Source organism: Notechis scutatus, chromosome 2 (genome assembly GCF_049901735.1).
Source record: "Notechis scutatus isolate UNSWTSFEM ecotype Mainland chromosome 2, rNotScu1.2, whole genome shotgun sequence".
Taxonomy (NCBI): domain Eukaryota; kingdom Metazoa; phylum Chordata; class Lepidosauria; order Squamata; family Elapidae; genus Notechis; species Notechis scutatus.
The window spans coordinates 103,407,899-103,427,168 of NC_142010.1; the positions used below are offsets into that span (position 1 = coordinate 103,407,899).

General features: G+C 36.5%; 1 protein-coding gene across 1 annotated transcript in view; it reads right to left on the reverse strand.

The window, feature by feature from the left end:
* Positions 1-19,270, reverse strand: part of SHISA6 (shisa family member 6) — a 379,433-nt gene that overhangs the window by 346,366 nt on the left and 13,797 nt on the right. Inside the window, exon 3 of the mRNA XM_087955657.1 lies at positions 12,485-12,645. Coding sequence (XP_087811783.1) covers positions 12,485-12,645 — 161 coding nt within the window. The remainder of the gene's footprint in view (positions 1-12,484; positions 12,646-19,270) is intronic.

Below are 19,270 nucleotides of genomic sequence, written 5' to 3' on the forward strand. Positions count from 1 at the left end.
TTTATCAGTCCTCTTCAGGGAATCATCAGGAGTTGACAGCAGATAAAGAGACTTTGGTATCCTGCATAGGTCAATATAACTCTCTACAAAATCATTTTCCTCTGCCATCTGCCAAGCCAGAGGCATGTGACATTAGCTTCCAAATCTCTTCACATCTGCATAAAGAGGATTAAAACAGAGAATATTTCTCATGGTGCTGAATCTTCCATTTGGCTGGACACATTCATTAAAACTTTTTTTTTTTAAAAAAGAAAAAGATCAAGGGCATTTTCTGCTCTTGTTTTGCATGCAAACTGAGATCAGAATATGCCCCCAGGTAGAAGGAGTTGCTGAAAACAGCACTTTGAATGTGTTCACATCAGGAACATTCTTTCTTAAATAGCTTATTAAAAACCTTCTCCAGCCTATATTCAAACTAATCAGAGGTCTAAAAGGTGCTGCTTGCTGCATTCAAAGCTGTAACAACATCAGTAAGTTCTTCAGATGCAAAAGGACCCAAAGATTGATAACATTGGATTGAAAAACGTGGAGAGCAGTATTAGAGCACTCTGTTCGGATCCCCTGACCCTTCTTATACTATACTATGAAAAAGGAAATCAGCGTGTCTTGAGAATGGTAAACCAAGTAAGATCCCTTCAGTCTACAAAATTTTTATATGAATAGCAGTATTATGTGATACAAGGAGTTTAACTCCTAGATCTTAGATTTCTTCCTAAAATTCTGTCTGTTATTGATGGTATAAAGTATTTAACTTGCTTTCTGGAGGAAGGAGGATATCTCAATGGAACCTCAGCCACACAAAAAAGAATAAGGTTCAAATCTCACCACAGTGTTGCTATGTTATCAGGTCATATCTTTCTTTACACAGTTTCCTTTCCTTATCTTTGCATATCTGGCAGGTATCAGAAGTGGTATTCAGCTGATTCTGACCAGTTCTGGAGAACCTGTAGTGGAGATTTTGAGTAGTTTGGAGAACCGGCAAATGCCACCTCTGACTGGCCCTGCCCCCATCTATTCTCTGCCTCCTGAGTCTCAGCTGATCGGCTGGGTCTTCTTTTGTTGCCCTGCACAGGAGAAGGGAGCTGGAAAGCAGGTTAGTGGGGTGGGGAGGGAATGGGGATTTTACACTATCCTTCCCCTGCCACGCCTACAAAGCCACGCCCACCCCAAGCCACACCACACCCACCAAGCCATGCCCACAGAACCGGTAGTAAAAAAAAATTGAATCCCACCACTGGGCAGATAGCCTTCAATTTAAAATCCTTGAGCCGAAGAATTCCCCCTTTTCAACTAATTGATAATTCTATGTCTTCCTTTTACCTCTAGCTGTAATTGTTTGCCAGTTAAAGTCTTATCTCCTAAACTTGGCATAGAGACAATGCCCCTCTCTCTAGTTCTTAGCTTATTTAGAGAGTTCAGTATTTCTGCCTTTCAAAAGACAGGTGAGAATTCAATTGGCATTCAGGATTTTTAAATTGCTCTCTGTTTGAAAAATTTGCAGGGAACTCTACTTAGAAACTTTCTTTGTGAGTACCCTATCTTTAAATGTCACAGTCTTCTGCTTACTACAGACTCTGCAAACAATATTCTGGGTATGAATCCAATGGCATTTGGCAAACATTTTCCCTGGAATTTTAGCACTTCTGATCAGAAGAAATATTCCAAATGTTTCATTCTGTGGGCCCAATATGACATGCATACATACATACAGTCCTTGACCTATGACAGTAATGGAGTCTACCATGACAGTTGTAAAATGCGTCATCATGTGATCAACCCAATACTAAAACTTTTTTTCTGGCAGTCATTAAATGAAACCATTGTTCACTATAGAGTGTTTGGGTAAAAAAGAAAGAAAGAAAGAAAGAAAGAAAGAAAGAAAGAAAGAAAGAAAGAAAGAAAGAAAGAAAGAAAGAAAGAAAGAAAGAAAGAAAGAAAGAAAGAAAGAAAGAAAGAAACTAACTCCAGATTTCAATAAAAACATCTTGAATTGTGGTCATGTGACTGCAGGACGCTGCAAATGGCTGTAAAGACCAGTTGCCAAGCACCCAAAATCTGTTCAAGAGCTGGGTGGGGGAAGCTTTGAACAAGGTTATAAGTACCTTTTGGGAGGAATCCCTCATGACTTCAAATGGTCTCTAAGCAACAGGTGAAGACTACCTTGTATACATAGCATGTCCTAACAACTACTCTCACAAATTGTGATTTCTATTTCTGCCATATCTTTCTGGACAGATTGCTATAAGAAGTAATATTTTAAAAAAATAAAAATACTAACCTTTGCTCAGAAACTTTCCGTCCCTTGTGGACAATTTTACCATCTCACGAAATCCAAGCACTTAGAATGCAGATATCTGCCAGAGTAGAAGTATGTATGCTTGCAGGTAGAAGTGGGATGTCTCTGTGGAGTTTATCCACAGATACCAAATGGTTCAGAACAGGGGTGGGATTCTACCAGTTCGCACCTATTCGCAAAAACCGGTTGTTAACATTCTAAGCAGTTCGGAGAACTGGTTGTTAGAAGAAATTACTGGCCTAATCCTGTAAGGAAGGCAGGAAGGAAACATTCTGGTGTTGTTTACAGAAACTGCCTCTCAGTTAACCCTTATTACATTCTTGGCAGGACTAGACTTCCTGTCTCTGGAACTTATCTGGAGTTCCCCCCCCTCCTTTGCTGGTACTTTGCTTGTGTGGAGTGACCATTCAAACTTACAATGGCACTGAAAAAAGTGACTTATGACCGTTTTTCACACTTACGACTGTTGCATCATCCCCACAGTCCTGAGAGGCCAGGCGAGGAGATGCGTGCCTCAATGTGAGTGATATTGAGTTGGCCACGCCCAGCCAATAACATGACCACCAAGCCACGTCCACCCAGTCATATGACCACCAAGCCACACCCACCAATTAAGCCATGCCCACAGAACCAGTTGTTAAAAAAATTGAATCCCACCCCTGGTTCAGAACCAAATTTGAACCATCTAACAGATGTTTCAGAATCTGGTTAGACTGCATTAGTATTTTGGTACATTTGCATCCTGGGTGTGCTACCTGACCTCTCACTAGACTTGCTTTTCAATCCCCAGACTCCCATACAGCTGCCACCAATTGTTGATGAATAAATAAAAATCAAACTTCGGAAGGAATGGTTGGCTAGGTAGAATAAACTTACTTTAAAAATGATTAAAGTTTCAGAAAATATATTTTTATTCTATCTCCAAGGTGGAATGCATTTTTTCCTACTTATTAATTTGATTTACTGGATTGATAAGCCTGCCTAGCTCAAACAATATGATTCTGGGTGACATACAACAACAACAACATCAACAAAATAAAGAATAAACTGAAAAAGAATATTAAAGCATGCATAATATATAAATACAAAATATAAATTGGTGACCAAGCCCCATAATAAAAACAACCAAAAGGAGAATCCATTTAACTGGCCTTAAATGCATCAGGAGAAAGGGAGGTCTTAATTCTATTTTGATAAAGCCCATTTTATATGGTCCCCAACAATTTTTACATATGGACTCTGAGTGAATGTAATTCAGCAATATCTGAATAGCCATCTATTCCTCCTCTGGCGCCACTAAAGGGCCCAGTGCTCTAATATCCTCATTCTACATGATCATTCTGTTAAGCTGAAAACTTAAGAAATCAACTAGTACATGTTGTCCTTCACTTACAACAGTTCATTTAGTGTTTTATGATACTTTATGAAAAAAATGGCTTATGACCTTTTTTTCACACTTGCAACCTTTGTAGCATCCCCCCGTGGTCAGGTTATCAAAATTCAGATGTTTGGCAACTGAGTCATATTTATCACTGTTGCAGTGTCCCGGGGTTCCGTGATCTTTTTTTGCGACCTTCTGGTAAGCAGAATCCATGGGGTTGCCAGATTCACTTAGCAACTGTGTTATTAATGTAATAACTGCAATGATTTGCTTAACAACTGTAGCAAGAAAGGTCGTAAAAGGAGGCAAACTCATTTAACAACTCTCTCACTTAGCAGCAGTTGGGCTCAATTGCAGTCGTATATCAAGGGCTACTGTAGATATTGAGAATTCTCCTGTACTTCTGGGCATTATACTAGCCCACTGTATCTTATCGCATGTGGACTTTGTCTCCCAGAATTCCCTAACCAGTATGCAGCAAGTTGAGGGCCACCTATCTTAACATTGGCAAGGTTGAGAAACACTGTACTAGCTGGTTATCCCAAATTAAGGATCACTTGCGTCAAAAATGCTCAACTGGAAACAAATAATGTATAATACTGAACAATGCTGAAAGAGAATGTTGAAATAATGTATACGCAGAGAAAGCAGAAAAAGTAGCATTAATTTTAATTATAGTGTCCTGAATTGGCCACCATCAGCCAGAAATCACCAAAATCGAACTTGTAAACAGAACAAATAGAACTTTAATGTAGGGTTTCAACAATTAATGGCTCTGCACTGGTGTCAAAAGACTACTCTTAGACTAATTAGAGATGGTTCTTGTATCCCATTTTCTTTTTAATTCAAGACAGCAAACAGTGAATTATCTAGATGACTATGTAGATTGGCCGAACCACTTCCTCAAAGAAGTCCTACTATTCAATCTGTAACTGATTAGATGAACATGAAACTTTCCACAACCCTCCCCAAACACATACCGTAACACCTTCCATTACATGTCTGCCTTCCAAGATATTGGCAGTGCATATTCAGGAACTTTTTCTAATAATAGTGTGATTTTGCAATTCCACTCTGAAGTGAATTCTACTAAATACAAGAAAGGAAAGAAGATGGGAACTTCCGGTTTGCGAGGCTTCGGCAGCGGCAGGGATTTGCGATCCAGCGCGATCCCTGCCAAGCTCACTGCCAAGGTTCCCCCGATCCCTTTGGATCTGGGGGATATAGCTGCCCTGCAGGGGCAGCTGAAGACAGGGGGGATCTGGAAGGGGGGTAAGGGGTGTCGCAGACCCCCTCCCCAGCCAGCAAAACCCCCTTTTCCTGAGGCGGAGGAGCGGCGGTCAGCAATGGCCGCCATGAAGAAACCTGCAAACGGATAAGATTGTGCAGGAGGAAGAAAATCAGGGAAATCGTGAGAGTTGTTTCTGGACCGGGATAAAGTTGCCAAGGGATAAGAAAGTTTCCTGGGGCTTGAAAATTGATACAGAGAAGTTGCTACATTGTTTCCAGAGAGAGTTACAAGCAGCGCACAGAATTCTAAAAGGGAAAGTTTTTTTTTTCCTTCACTCTCCTTCCTAACGTGACAGCGGATGGAACAACAAGAGAAATCTGAAAATCTAGGTAATTAAATACTGAAGAGATAAGGATTTCTGAATGATTTTTTTTTAAAAAAGACTTTAAAAAAAAATTTTTTTGCTGTGAGTGGGAAGGGAGAGGGAAAAATTGGATTAGAATTCGAAAATAAGGAGAAGACTGCCTGGATTTTTAAAGAGCTATAAATACTAACAAGGCTTCTGAAAGATATATATTAAATGGAACTTTGTGATCAAACTCCAATCCCAGAAAGAGAAAGTGAAGGAGAAAGTGCTTAAAAGAATTAACCTACTTGGATTGCTTGGTGATTTTACCACTTTTGAGAATTATCTCTGATTAAAAGCACTTGGGTGGTTGCTTGGGAAAACTTTTTCTCTTTATAATGGCATTACTTGTGGACAGATTGAAACTTTTCTATCAAAAATATGAAAAAGAAAAGCAAGAAGGGAAGGACGTTTTTGATACTCTTTTTCAGTATTTAGAAATGGCGGTCTACACTTATGTAAAATTGAATGGACAACAGGACGACTGGGACAAAGAAGAAGCCATTTTTGATGAACAAGTGACTTTGGCTGGGGAAGGAAAGGAGAAAGAGAAAAGGAAAAAGAGACTTTAAGACCTATAAAAGCAATCAAAAAAGAGAAAAACAAGATGAAAAAGAGATATTATGTTAGAAGACAACAGAAAGGAGGAAAGCAGAGAAAAGGGGAGGTGGAGAGGCAAAGGGGTAAAGAGGACAGAGAGAAGAATAAGCAAGGGAGAAAGGGGACGAGAAGCCTCAATAGTAGAGAGCAAGATGTAAAGAAACAAAAGTTTTTAGAGATAATGGGTAAACTTTATTGATAAAGGGATTCTAAAGGTACATAAGATTGTTTTTTATATTTGTATTTAGAAATAATTTTAGAAAGTTGGAAATAATGTGTAATTTAAAGTGTGATAAAATGTTTAATATAACTTAGTGAAACTTGTCTTAAGAAAAGGGGAACATTTCATGAAATAAGGATTTGAGATATGATGTGGGGGGGGGGAATAATTGTGGAAAATATAAGTATTCCCAAAAGGCATGTAATTTAATTGAAATGGATAAAATGGTTAAGATATAAAGGAGTTGGAGAGAAAGATACAAATGAATGTCAATATTAATTAGATTGTGTTATTTCAGTGGAAAAAAAATTTTTTTTTTGAAAGGAGAGATTTGGAGTAGGAGAAGCAGGAATACCTTAATGAAATAATGATTTAAAATATGTGATGTGGGGGGGAATAATTATGGAAAGTAGGTGCTCCCACAAAAGTATGTTAATTAATTGAAAAGTAATGTGCTAAGTGTTTATGATATAAAAGAATATGAATATTAATGAATAGATTAGTATTGGTATTGATAATATTGTATAATTTTAGAATGTACCAAATAGAATCCCAATGTAAGTTAGGTATTTTATATTAAGCATTATAAATGTAGGGGAAAGAGGTAAAGGCGTCATACTCCAATTAGTGTACAGGAGAAGCTTTTTTTTTAAAGAAGAAAGATAAATCGATAGCTGGAAATAAACAGACAAAGAATAATAAATATTATGATTTGAATTGAGATGAGGTAAATAAAATAAAATTAAGAGAATCTAGGAGAGAGAAGAAGCTATATAAAAAATTGAAAATGGTAATAAGATATGGAATGGCATATAAAATGAATATGAATTTGAGTTGGTGTCTGTACAAAGAGTTTTGACCCGGGATTAAGCAACTTTCAGAAAAGATGTTTTTTTTATGTTTATATGTTTTGTGTTCTTATGTGTTTATGTTTGAATGAGCTAATAAAACCTTGGAGAAAGGTTAGAAAAGGACAATGGAGAGAAAGATAGAAGAAAATAAAGCAAGTTAGAAAGGGAAAATATGTGATTGTAAGGAAATGTGTTAATGTTGTAAAACTTTCAAATAATTTTTAGAAATTTTTAGAAAAAAGGTTTTATGTTTATTTTGTATGTTTTGTATGCTTTTAAAAATTAATAAAATTTGTTTAAAAAAAAAAGAAAGGAAAGAAGATATAGATATGGCCTTAGCTGTCCCTTTTATTAGACATTCAAAGGACTAGCTGGTCTGTTATGATACATAGTACTATAGCACTCATCTCTGTCCCCAATTAAACCACAGATATTGATATGGCCACAGGTTATCACTGATTCTCATTCAAAACAAAAAAGGATTGTCTATTTTTCATGATTCCTAATTTTCAATAATTGCAGTCTATTTTTCTTTCTTTCCCTCCTTCTCTCCCATCTGAGGAAAATAGTTCTGAAAAAAAATGATTAGAATACTTATCAACAAATGTGGTTTTTACACTGGGAAGCAATATTCAAGTTACTCACAGAATCTTTATTCTTTTTCATTTGGCAGCTGTGGTCATTAAACAGACTAACATAATCATTCCAAACAATCACATCTCCCTCACATTCTATGCTCTCTAGAAACAAGTGAAGAAACTAACTTAAAACATAGCTTCAGTTGCTAGCAGAAGACAACTGTTAGAATTCCTAGGATGTTTTATCAGTTACTAGTTAATACTCAGGTTTCTAGAAAATTTGGACTTTCCTTCTGTAACAAAAACAGGTTGCTAGTATTTAAAATCTGGAGAATTTTAAAATTTAAAATCCTCCAGATAATCAGCAATTTTCTCAGTCTTTGATGAAATTGAACCAATGATCTCTTCCTATTAACAGTACACAGGAGAGTCAATTTGGTACAGTGGTTAAGGTGCTGGACTAGAAATTAGGAGACTGTGAGTTCTAGTTCTGCCTTTCACACGAAAGCCAGTTGGGTGACTTTTACCTAGTCATTCTCTCTCAGCCCAACCCATCTTACAGGGTTGTGAAGAAAATAGGAGGAGGAAGGAGTATTAGTAATGTTTTTTGTCTTAGGTTCCTTACAAATTAATAAACCTGGGATAAAAATCCAATAAATAAATAATACTTCTACAATACCACCATTATTTTTTAGCTAGGGATTTGTGGCCACTCACACAGGATTCTGTATCACTTATTGCTGAAACAGTTTATATATTCTGTGGTGAGGGATGCTATCTGTTAAAAAAAAGAGTTTGGTAGTTTGAAAGAATAATGGAAAATCAGTATATAAAGTATGTCTTTCATTATGTTTTTTGAACTGCCTGATAAAACTAGAATGGGAAAAATGTACCCATCTTTACTGTACTGGCTATTTTCTCAGTTATTTTCCAAATGGGATGATTAACCATTCTTACTGAAAGAACTTAAGAATATTATAACAACTATAACATTACTCCCAATTACTCTTGTTATACTGTGCCATGGACTAATCAGTCTCATCTTTACAGCAACCTCACAAAACTCTAGACACAGATAATACAGTTACTATTTAACTATACTGTTATACAGTATAGTATATACTGTACTACATTCAGTATTGATTCAGATACTATTTTGACCTACTAACAACTATAATTTTATGAAGGATGAAAAATCACTTATTTCAAGCCTACAGCTCTGACCTCATTTTCATCCTAGTGCTGTGCTTTCCTGGCAACTTCCACTGAGTATCCAGCAATAATATATTCAAAATGTTCTGATTTTCAAGAGATTGTCTTGTTTTTTCTCTGACTGCACATGATGTACAAACAACATGCATTTAAACTTCAGTAGTGTTCATTTTAAGAGACAACAGCTTGAACAGAAGGTGTATCACAGATAGCTAGGAAGGTGCAGGGTTTAATAATTCTCTCATCCACTAGCGTTGTACTGAAGTTCTCCCCAGTGTACATCTTCTAAAAGAGTACTTGCGTTTCCAGGTACAAATAAATATTGTGAATTCCACACAAGGGAAATCACACTACAGTTAAATAGCAGATTTGGAAGAGCCTGGGGTATCTTGGGGGCTACCTAGGCCTGAGGAATGTCTCAATATTTTTTTCTCTTTACAATCCTGTATTCTCTTAATTTGGGTTGAGTCCAGGTGACTGAATGGATCTGATCATTTACTAACCAGATGCCCTTCCTGATACCTATATGGAGTTTGCAGTAGATATTTTGTCTTTGTACCCTGAGAGAAAAATATTTACTGCTACCTAGGATTGAACTCTCAACCTTCTGAGTAGGAGATGAGCATCTTCACCAGTGGTGGGATTCTACCAATTTCCCTACCGGTTCGGTGATCGCGCACTTGTGTGCGTGCTTTCCAAACACCAGCTGAGGTTCTGCCACGCCAATCAGCTGAGAGGATAGAGAACAGAAAAGTGCAGGGGCAGGTGGGAGGGCCCATCCTGCGCTTTTCTCTTCTTTCTTCTCTCAGCTGATCATCGGAGTTTTTTTAACTACTGAACTGGTCTGAACCGGTAGCATTTCAACACTGGTCTTCACCACTAGGCTGCCATTGTGCTCCATGAATGTTTCAATATAAAGATGAAACAAGTTGCATGGTGCCTCCTTTGGATCAGTAGCCAACATAACAACATACATTCCCCTCTGCTGTTTCTCTGCTGAAAATCTCCTTCAGTTGAAGTATTTTCCCTTCAAATACATATATTGTGAATATAGTCCTCATGCCAGACTGCAGACACAAAATGTGCATCCGCATGAGTGAATAATGGCTATTACAGAAGTACACAGATACCCCAGATATTTCCTCTGCTAGAGTCCTTATAAAAACATGGAAGAAATTCATAGAAATAGGTTTTGTGAGGAACTGCCTTAAAACTCTAAGAATCTCAAAGCTATATTGTAAAAATGGATGAATATGCAGTATATAGTTAGGATTGGTCCTATGATTTTTAATTTCTGTTTTGTATTGTGCTAAATCTCATTTTGTTTCTCTCTCTGAACAAGTCCCTAATGTTGGGAAAATTAGAAGGAAAGGGAAGAAGAGGATGACCAGCAGCAAACTGGATGGATTTAATTACAGTGACAATTGGTGTGTTGTTGGGACACCCGAAAGACTGGATTGGGGATACATGATTCTGGAAAAATCTATCTTTATGATTGCCAGGAGTTTACAGCACGCAATCAATCAACAAATTGAAAAATTGGATCTTTGATTTTGGCTTCTTAAATCTCTCAGGCTATGGCCATTGTTCTTCAAGGAATCTGTAATATTTTGGATAGACGATTCTTCATTTGTTTCTACACCTGCACTCTCTTTTATTCTCTCTGGAGTTCTGTGGTGTTGTTGTTTTTTTTGCAATTTTTCATAAGTAATTTGCATACTGCTATGGTACCATAATCTAGGCAGCTCTGTAATTATCTCTTTCCCATTGAATGGCTGCATTTTAACATTTAAAAGTTTAACAAAAGTTTTTAACATACTTTTAAAAAAAATAGTAAAACTTGATTTTGTTTATTTGCTATGAGTTTGATTTATCTGCCAACTGAGAGAGGAAGGGATGAATCCACTATCACCATGTCTCCATGCTTACATGGTCAGGAAGTGGCACCAATGACATGATTTCAATTACTGTCTTTTGACATTTTAATCCCAACCCCAGTATACATTAGAGTTAAGAAGTGGATATCAAATGAGATTTCACTGTACAATAGATGATGGCAGAGGAAACTAGCAAACTACTTTCTCAGTGCAGAAGGTGGAAACATGGTGTGGAGACTCAGAGGGCTTCTAAGAGAGGAGGTTACAACTTCTAACATTTTATCTCATTGGCCTCAATATCTTATAACACGGGTGTCAAACTCGATTGCATCACGTGACGTCATGTGAAATATCATGACTTTGCCTTTGCGGAGCCGGGTATGCGTGATCTGCACGTATGGGCCGCAAGTTTTACACCCCTGTATAACATTTCAATCTATATGTTTCAATATATTATGTAAGTCATCCTTTAGTCATGTCTTTATTTTATCGTAAACTGTTAAATTTGAATAGCTCCCAGCTCTTTCATATAACAACTCTTATGTCAATTGCTGGAGAAATTTATTGCAAGCTTAACCTCTCTACCAGAATCTGAACTACTAGTGGGCTAGGGAAGTGGGTGGGAGTTTAGAAAGGAATTTAAGGTGGGCTGGACTTAGATCTCTTGTGGGGTACAAAGACTGATGGTAGGTTTGACCCCTCCCTTAGGTTCAGCCTGATCATCTCCTAGATCTTATATATAGTAAATACAAATTTCTTCACAACCAAATCGAAAACTCTCTGAAATATTATAGAAGTGGGTATCTTAAATTTGCACTGCCTCCTACAAAACATCTAAGAATCCTCTTGTGGAAATCAACTGCTTTGACCTCTCAGATGATCAGAGACAGGAAACTGCACTCAATGATATGTTATGCCCTATCACTTCTGACTGAACCAGGACATCTTATTCCATATAACATGCTATTATAATTCTAAAGGCTCAAGGAATAGAGAATATGAAGTATGTCTTATTTCCCAGAAAAAGGAGATCGGGGGCACGAATGAAGGCTGTGCTTGAATGAAGATTTGGGTCATGTTTTTCAAACAGACACATGTTGCACAATTCATTTGCCATTCATAATATTTTCTACCTCCTAAACATGTGCAATTTGCTTGTTGCCTTAATTTCTTCTAGCCTAATAATGATCTTACTACTGCAAGATCATAACAGAATGCCTACTGGCTTTATCAATCTTCATGAAACAGCTAAACATGACTCAGTAAGTCATAGTATCATCAATGGGACCACAGTGTACATCAATGAGTCACCCTGGAGCTTATGATCCTCTGTCTGTGGCAATCTCTACAGTCACAAAACCCTCTCTAAAAATGTATTATCTTTATATTAGTCTTTGTGTTAGTGTTATTACATTAAATTATAAATGTACGCTTTTGTTTTTATTTTACTCTTATGAATAATGTTGGGTTTTCATAAAAGAGAAATGGCTTATAAGTATCAGTAGCAGCTTCTTTTAGCAAGTATCAGTAGCAGCTTCTTTTAGCAAAAGAATGTACACTTATTTAAATGCAACTACATCTTCAAATACAACTCAAAAAAGTTCCTCAGTCCTCAGATCCAGTATATATTTTAATTTGTACATCAATCAGAGCTCTTCTGTGAGGGAGAAGGGCAGTTTCAAAATGTGATAATAAATAAATAAAATAAATCATACACACACACGCATGCACACACACAAATATAGCACTAATAATATTCTACCACTCCCTCAGAACCCATACATAAGTCACTTAGTATGTTTATGCAAGCGCTGAAGAAGTGCTAGTCTTACCTGGGTTGGCCTTAGAGGTGCGCACTGGCGTATAGTGGTTTTTCGAAGATGTTCGGATGGGTGTGTTGTCTTTGGGGGAGGTATCTATAGCCGAGATAGTCTCTCTTTCACAGTGTGCTATGGGGATTGGTCCCTGCTGCCGGAGGATATCGGCTAGAGCCCTAAAAGGAAGAAACACCAATCATGCAAAGCTTTTATAAAACAAGTAAGCAGCAAGTAAAAATATGAGTAAAATCCCCTCTGACTTTTGATTAAAATAAAAAAGGGATAATATTACAGTAGTCACATTTCCTTTTGTTGGTATGTGTGTACAAAATTAGATTTTGGCTGACTTTAAAAAAAGCAAAAAGGGGTTATAACTGTTTTATTTTTTATATGGAGGAAATCCCAGAGCTACAAGGTAGAGGGAAAAAATTAAAAGAAGAAGAAAACAATCCCCCAAAAGAAATTGTAGAAAACCACTTTTGAGCTGCGGCAAGAGAATTAGATGGGTGTGTTAAATACAGGCTCAAACATTTTCAGGATTGCTGACTGTAAATATGAAATAAAATATCATCTGCCACTTGGCAGAAAGACCATGACAAAGCAAGACAAATAGTAGAATGCAGAGACATCACAATGACAGCAAATTATATGTTGCCAAGCCATGGTTTTCCCACTTGTAACATATGGCTATGATATGTAGACCCTCAGAAAAGCTGAATGAAGGAAAAATCCTGCTTTTAAATTGTGGCACTGAAGAAAATGGTTGACAATACCTTGAATTGCAAGAACAAATTATTCAGTGTCAGGTAAAGTAAAACTGCTTGCTAGGAGACCTAATGATGAACTGAACCTTAAATATTTTGGGCACATAATTCCCAAGTTATGTTCAAAAATAGTCCTAATGACAGGTTATTGTTGCAGAGCAACTCTACACTGACAACTTGTTATTCTTGATACATGGAAGGGAGCTAAAGTTTCCATTTCAGGTACTGTCTGTACTCATACAAACTCATCCCACCATACTTGAAGGAAATGATTGGTGACTTTCATGTCATCTATTGACACTAGGAAGGAGGAGAAAATAGGCTAGTAGAGTCTAGCAAAAGGTACTGTTAAACCATTCCACATAAATCTCTAAGGACAGAACAAACTGAAATCCTCATTACTGAAGTGTATTGGATCTTAGCCATCAGGGCAGCACAAATCATGGTAACATATTTTTCTGCCAGGACAAGGTCTAAAGGAATATATGTTCACATGGCTATCAAGAAGACCCCCAAATCTCTTCTAGCTTTCTAAGTAGTCTGCTGCATACACTGCTTTACCTGATGAGGAAAACACCATAATTAGACTGAGTAGGCAAGTTCTTGTGAGTTAAGTGACACACCATCTTGTGGTATTATCTGGAAGATGTTTGAAGAAATGGACAGGTTCCTTGGGTCTGTCTTTCATCTCTCCCCCCACCCCAGCATCCAGGAAGTGATGTGTGGATGAGTTCATGCAGTGGTGAATGTATCCCTGAAGGAGGTATTTCCACAAGAAGTTGTCAGGCTAAAAAAAAATCAATGCTATATAAGTCCAATAAAACAAATTTTGTTAGAACAACTTTAGTAACAGAATCTTGCAAGTGTAAATAGGTGGCCCGCCCTTCAACTTCAGGTGAATTAGGCAGGGACCAGTCTGATATATTTTCTCAAGTTGGTTTCTTGGCAGGACTTAAGCTATACAGTACACTTGTCTGATTGCTGTCTTGGTAACAGATTTCAAAACCATTCTTTATGTCTTCTACAGAACCCTATGATGTTGGACAACCTTGCTCTTTTCTCAGAGGATGGGTTAAGGAATGTGTCCATGAGGATATTTTAGATACATGCTTATTGTATTAGTCCTTGATTTATTGCCTCTTTGTTTTTGAATTGCATTAGATGTGTTCTTAATGTGATCTATAAATAGATAGTCATTAAAATACCAACCTTTAATATAAAAATAAGCAAAGATCATTTTTTTAAAAAATAATCTAACTTAGATCAAGGATAACATGGCCATACGTCAAATTTTTAGGGATGAGTAGAGGGTATATCTGCCCCCATTCTCATTTTTGTAGACCTCAAGACTATGATACCAAAATATGGTAGGTTTATGTTTAAAGACAATAGCTTAAATCAGAAGCCTTCACTGGATGCTTAACATTTCTCTGTTGACATACACACATCAGCCCCATTCCCCCTTTGGTTCTTGGCGATTACAAGAATAAAACTAATTTTTAAAAAGTGCCATTACTGATTACAAAAAGGTTTCCTGCCTTTCTCTGCTTGAAAAGCTGTGTGTGCATGTGTGCATGTATGTAAACACATTACAAGCAAGGAGAGCTTGTAACTATATTGCAAGCAGCAGTCTACAGATGTTAGATGAGGAGGTTAACAGATTGCCTGATTACAGTCATATCCACTGCTGTATTTATATTTATACATTTACATGTATAGATTAATATGCATTTGCTTTTGTCTGCCTTTTCCCCCTTTAATGATGATAAGGTAAATGTGTGTGTTCTTTCTTGCCACACCAAGTCACTACCATTCCCTGAAAAAAGAGAATTATTCTGCTCTCATTCTCAATATTAAAAAATGGTTCACAAATTATTAAAAAATGGGGAGGGGATTTTTTTTTAAATGAATCTTTCTGCATATACTAGAAACAAAAACCAGAAAAAAACACTTGAATTCAGGGTTAGGTTTTTTTTAAAAAAAAAAAAAACCTGAAATGAATGTTGCAGAAGCTGAGGACAAATTGAATTGCCCTATACCTGCATCATTTTGCTCTGCATCATAATATTTATTAGTAGCTATATTTGATAGGAAACACTTTCTAGAATGTGAAAGTTTTAATTAGAATTATCCCTATGAGTTTTTAGAATTGCAGGGCCAAACTATACCTGAAGTATTCTATTTCCACCTATGGTTTGGGTTTTTTTAAAAAAATGAAAAACATCTGCAACTAGATGTAGTCTTGAGAAGAAGAATAACATAAGGAATGTTTTTTATAACTCTTTTCTTTTCTTTCATTTTTCCATTTAGATCTTTATCCAAGCTACTTTCCAATCTGTACAGGAAAAGATTATTTATCTTTTTCCCCCATCTAGGAGAAAATGACTTTAAAAATTTGAAGAAGACATAAGCAAGAGGAGAAAGAATTAAACAGACTCTTTCCCGAACATATCTTCCCCAAATGACTTTTCTTTTTAAAAATAAAAATAAAACAAGTATTAAGGAGAGAAGTGTGCAATTATTGTCAAGCCTAGATTGGATCTTAATAAGTAAAGACTCTGAGAATTAGCCCTGTTCACCAAGGAGCTCTAATCATGTGATCCAATCATGCTAGAAGTAAAATCAGTCAAGCATCCTCCATAAATAAGTGTGCATTGGACTATAGCTTTATCAACGTCATAAACAATGCATTTTCAGTGCCACAGATGGATGCAAAGGATTTTCCCATCTGTGACTCACTATAGTTTTATCTTTGCGGCAAGGACATCTCATTTTCTTAGAGCTGGGTATATTACAGCATTTTCCTGGAAAATTGTGATCCTCTCCCAGGTGAATTATTGAATGTGAAATTGTTTTTAGCTCTGCTCAATATTGCCTGCAACATGAATTGCACGAATGGCAAAACTTTTCCCTTCTCCATGCTTGTATTATTCTGTAAATCTTTGGAAGCTGAGTGTATTATTATTTTAATGAACAACTTCTGGTAGAGCTGTTGGTGTTCTCTGAGCTTGGCTGTTTGCTTACAGATGTTTTATTATCAAACTACTAAATGTGGAGTTTGCTCCCTGTTTATATACAGAAGCAACTGTAGTACTGTATACATTACACATGTGCATGATACTTATACAACATATACTTTATATACTGTAGCTATTATAGCTATTATAGTCCTGTAGTTACTATATAAAACAGAGAGCAAACCCCACCCTTATGATCACTGATGATGTTACCAAGAGTGCTAATGAAACATCTGAAAGCAAACTGCCAAGTTCAGGGAGCACCAAGGACTCCACAATTCAACTCTGAGCTATATACATATATATTCTCTTCTATTGGAACAATTTCTTACTGTACTTCTCCAACATAGAAGCTCATCCAGTCTTTAAAATGCTTCATTTAAAATTAAAACTAAACTTCATTTAATTTTAAGATGTCTGTCTTTCCTTCACAAAGCTGGAACAATCCTCTCTTCTGATTTTTTTTTTTAAAGAGCTAAAAGTTATCTCCTGCAGAAAGACATCCATCTGTTTGTAATGCATGATCAGGATGTCATGTTTTGCCTTGAATTTGGATTTTACGTTTTCTACAAATCCTACGAAAGACATAAATGCTCATTAATTCTTTGTGACTCAGGATCCAGTCACGAAGTGTGTGATATGACTATGCCCATATTACTCTATCTATGCAAAAAGAAGTTGAAGAGATTTTTCCCAGTTTCCATGAAGCAAGAAAGAAGGGGATGGACTGAAGATTGGTAGAAGCGGCAGAACAAATACTTAAAAGAATATGTGTAATCTAACTCTGTCTACCCTTATGATATTTCGTTCTTTACCTTGAGAGTGAAATTATAATTGACTAATATAATTGAAAGCATGGAGACTTTTCTGAGTTAGTTGAGGAATACTGAACTGGTGTCAGAAGAATTCTAAGTTATGACCTTAGCTGTGATTATTATACCCAACTCAGCTATATTAGCCTTATCAAACTGAAGTTCTATACCATTTTTTCCCTAACTTTGCAATATTCAGCATACCACTGTGGCAGAATCATAAATGCAAACATCACTCTCCTTTATTAGTTTTTAAGACAAGTGCCTCCCAAAAGGAGAAAAAAGAAAACAATATTTTTCCTTGATATATTCCTTTACTTGTTTGTTGGAGATGACTGTTCTACTACATACGCAACACATGACATTTCAGCTGGGTGCTTCCCAACTGCAAGGGAGAGGAATGATGGACTTAATCTTGCCAGCTTCTTCTCCAGAACAGCCAAAGGCATCCTACTCATTTGCGTAAGAGATGTGTAGGCCTACGCTGACAGTGACACAGTGTTGATGCCAATGATAGATTTAAAAAAATCTTGCCTAAAAGTATGCTTCACCTATCTGAGCAGATGGGAGAGTCAGGTTGGCCTTGATACAGATTCCTATCTTCAAATGCAGCCAGTTTGGATAATATATAGAGGCCAAGATCCAAACTAATTATGCCAGTTTAAATAGAGTTGCTCCAAGTGCACTGGTATAATTGACAATGTGTTCCATCTTGTTCATTGCTGCAGGTTACAGTTCCCTCGAAGATTCATATTCCGTTTACAACACAGAAAAAAATGATAGTACTGAGACCCCTTACTACACTGAGATTTATATGGACATTGTTTTGGATGGATATTCAAACTTACGGAGGCTGCAAGGGCATATGTGGTGGGATTGTTTGTGTTTTTTGCTCCTTTATGATTCCGATCAATAAAAATCTTGGATATTGCTATCTAGTGTAAATAGTCTGGTTCAAGTAGTAAAGAATAGGACTGTACCATGCTTTCAAAAATCAGGAACTTCACAAAATATCTTTGCATAAATGAAGCAACCTCCCCGTTCATCACACAAAGCACATCCTTTGCAAGAACTGCACAGATACTTAAAAATATGTACCTCCACAGATAACTTTCACAGGAATTGCCAGTGCCTGTATATATGCATGCACATGGAAACAATTGGAGACAACTTTCACAGCAGCTACATGGGCTTCACAAAAGTAGTTGCTGTTTTAATACTTTGAGAAGTACTTTGTTCAGGCTAATGTTTAGAAGCACGTCTTTCAAAGGCCTTCCATCTACAAACTACAGCACTTATACCCCTTACTTTGTAATTTTAATCTATCAGTATGTAATTTTAAATCAATTTTATGGTTTTATGGTTTCCATCATGACAGCTAAGAAAGTCTGAAGAAGTCTCTGAGAATCCTGATTAAAACTCTTATGTACCTTGTATTTCCTAAGATAGTTTGAAAAGTATAAAGGAATTTTAGGTAGGTAGGAAAGGCCATATATGTTTCCATAGATATAAACATAGATATATAATAAGAACAAGAACAAGAACAATGACGACAACAACAACAACAACACTAATAATAATAATAATAATAATAATTTTATTATTATTATTATTATTGAAGACCACTTCAAGATTTAAGCTATAACCCAGAATGCAACTGCACAAGCAGTTATAGGCTCACCATGGTATGCACATGCAACATCTCTGTACCAACACTGGTCACCAATAGGATTCCAAGATCTGGTTATCTATGGAATACCGTTTCTTAATTCTCTCTACTTATCCTACAAGAACTGATAGGGAGAGGATGGTCCAGGGCCATTCAACAATTAAACTGCCATTTTTCAGGATCCTGAAGATTGCCTTCTATGGCACCACTTCTGGTCTCTGAAATAATACATTTTCCCACTTGGCCCCATCCCTATTCCACGTACTTTATTTTTTTCACGTTTGCATTCCAATTGTTTGCTTTTATTGATTTATTTAATGTAAGTTGGCATGAGTCTTTCCAATTTGGCAGATATATATATATATATATATATATATAAAAATAAATCATTACGTGCTTTGGATTTGATTTAAGAGCAGCTATTACAGAGGGTTTTTTTAAAAAAAATATATTTCTTTCTCTAGATTCACAGCTTACCAGTTCTTGGCATGGACACTCAGTAATTGCCTATTAGGATTCTAGTGCCTTGAGAGTCTCTA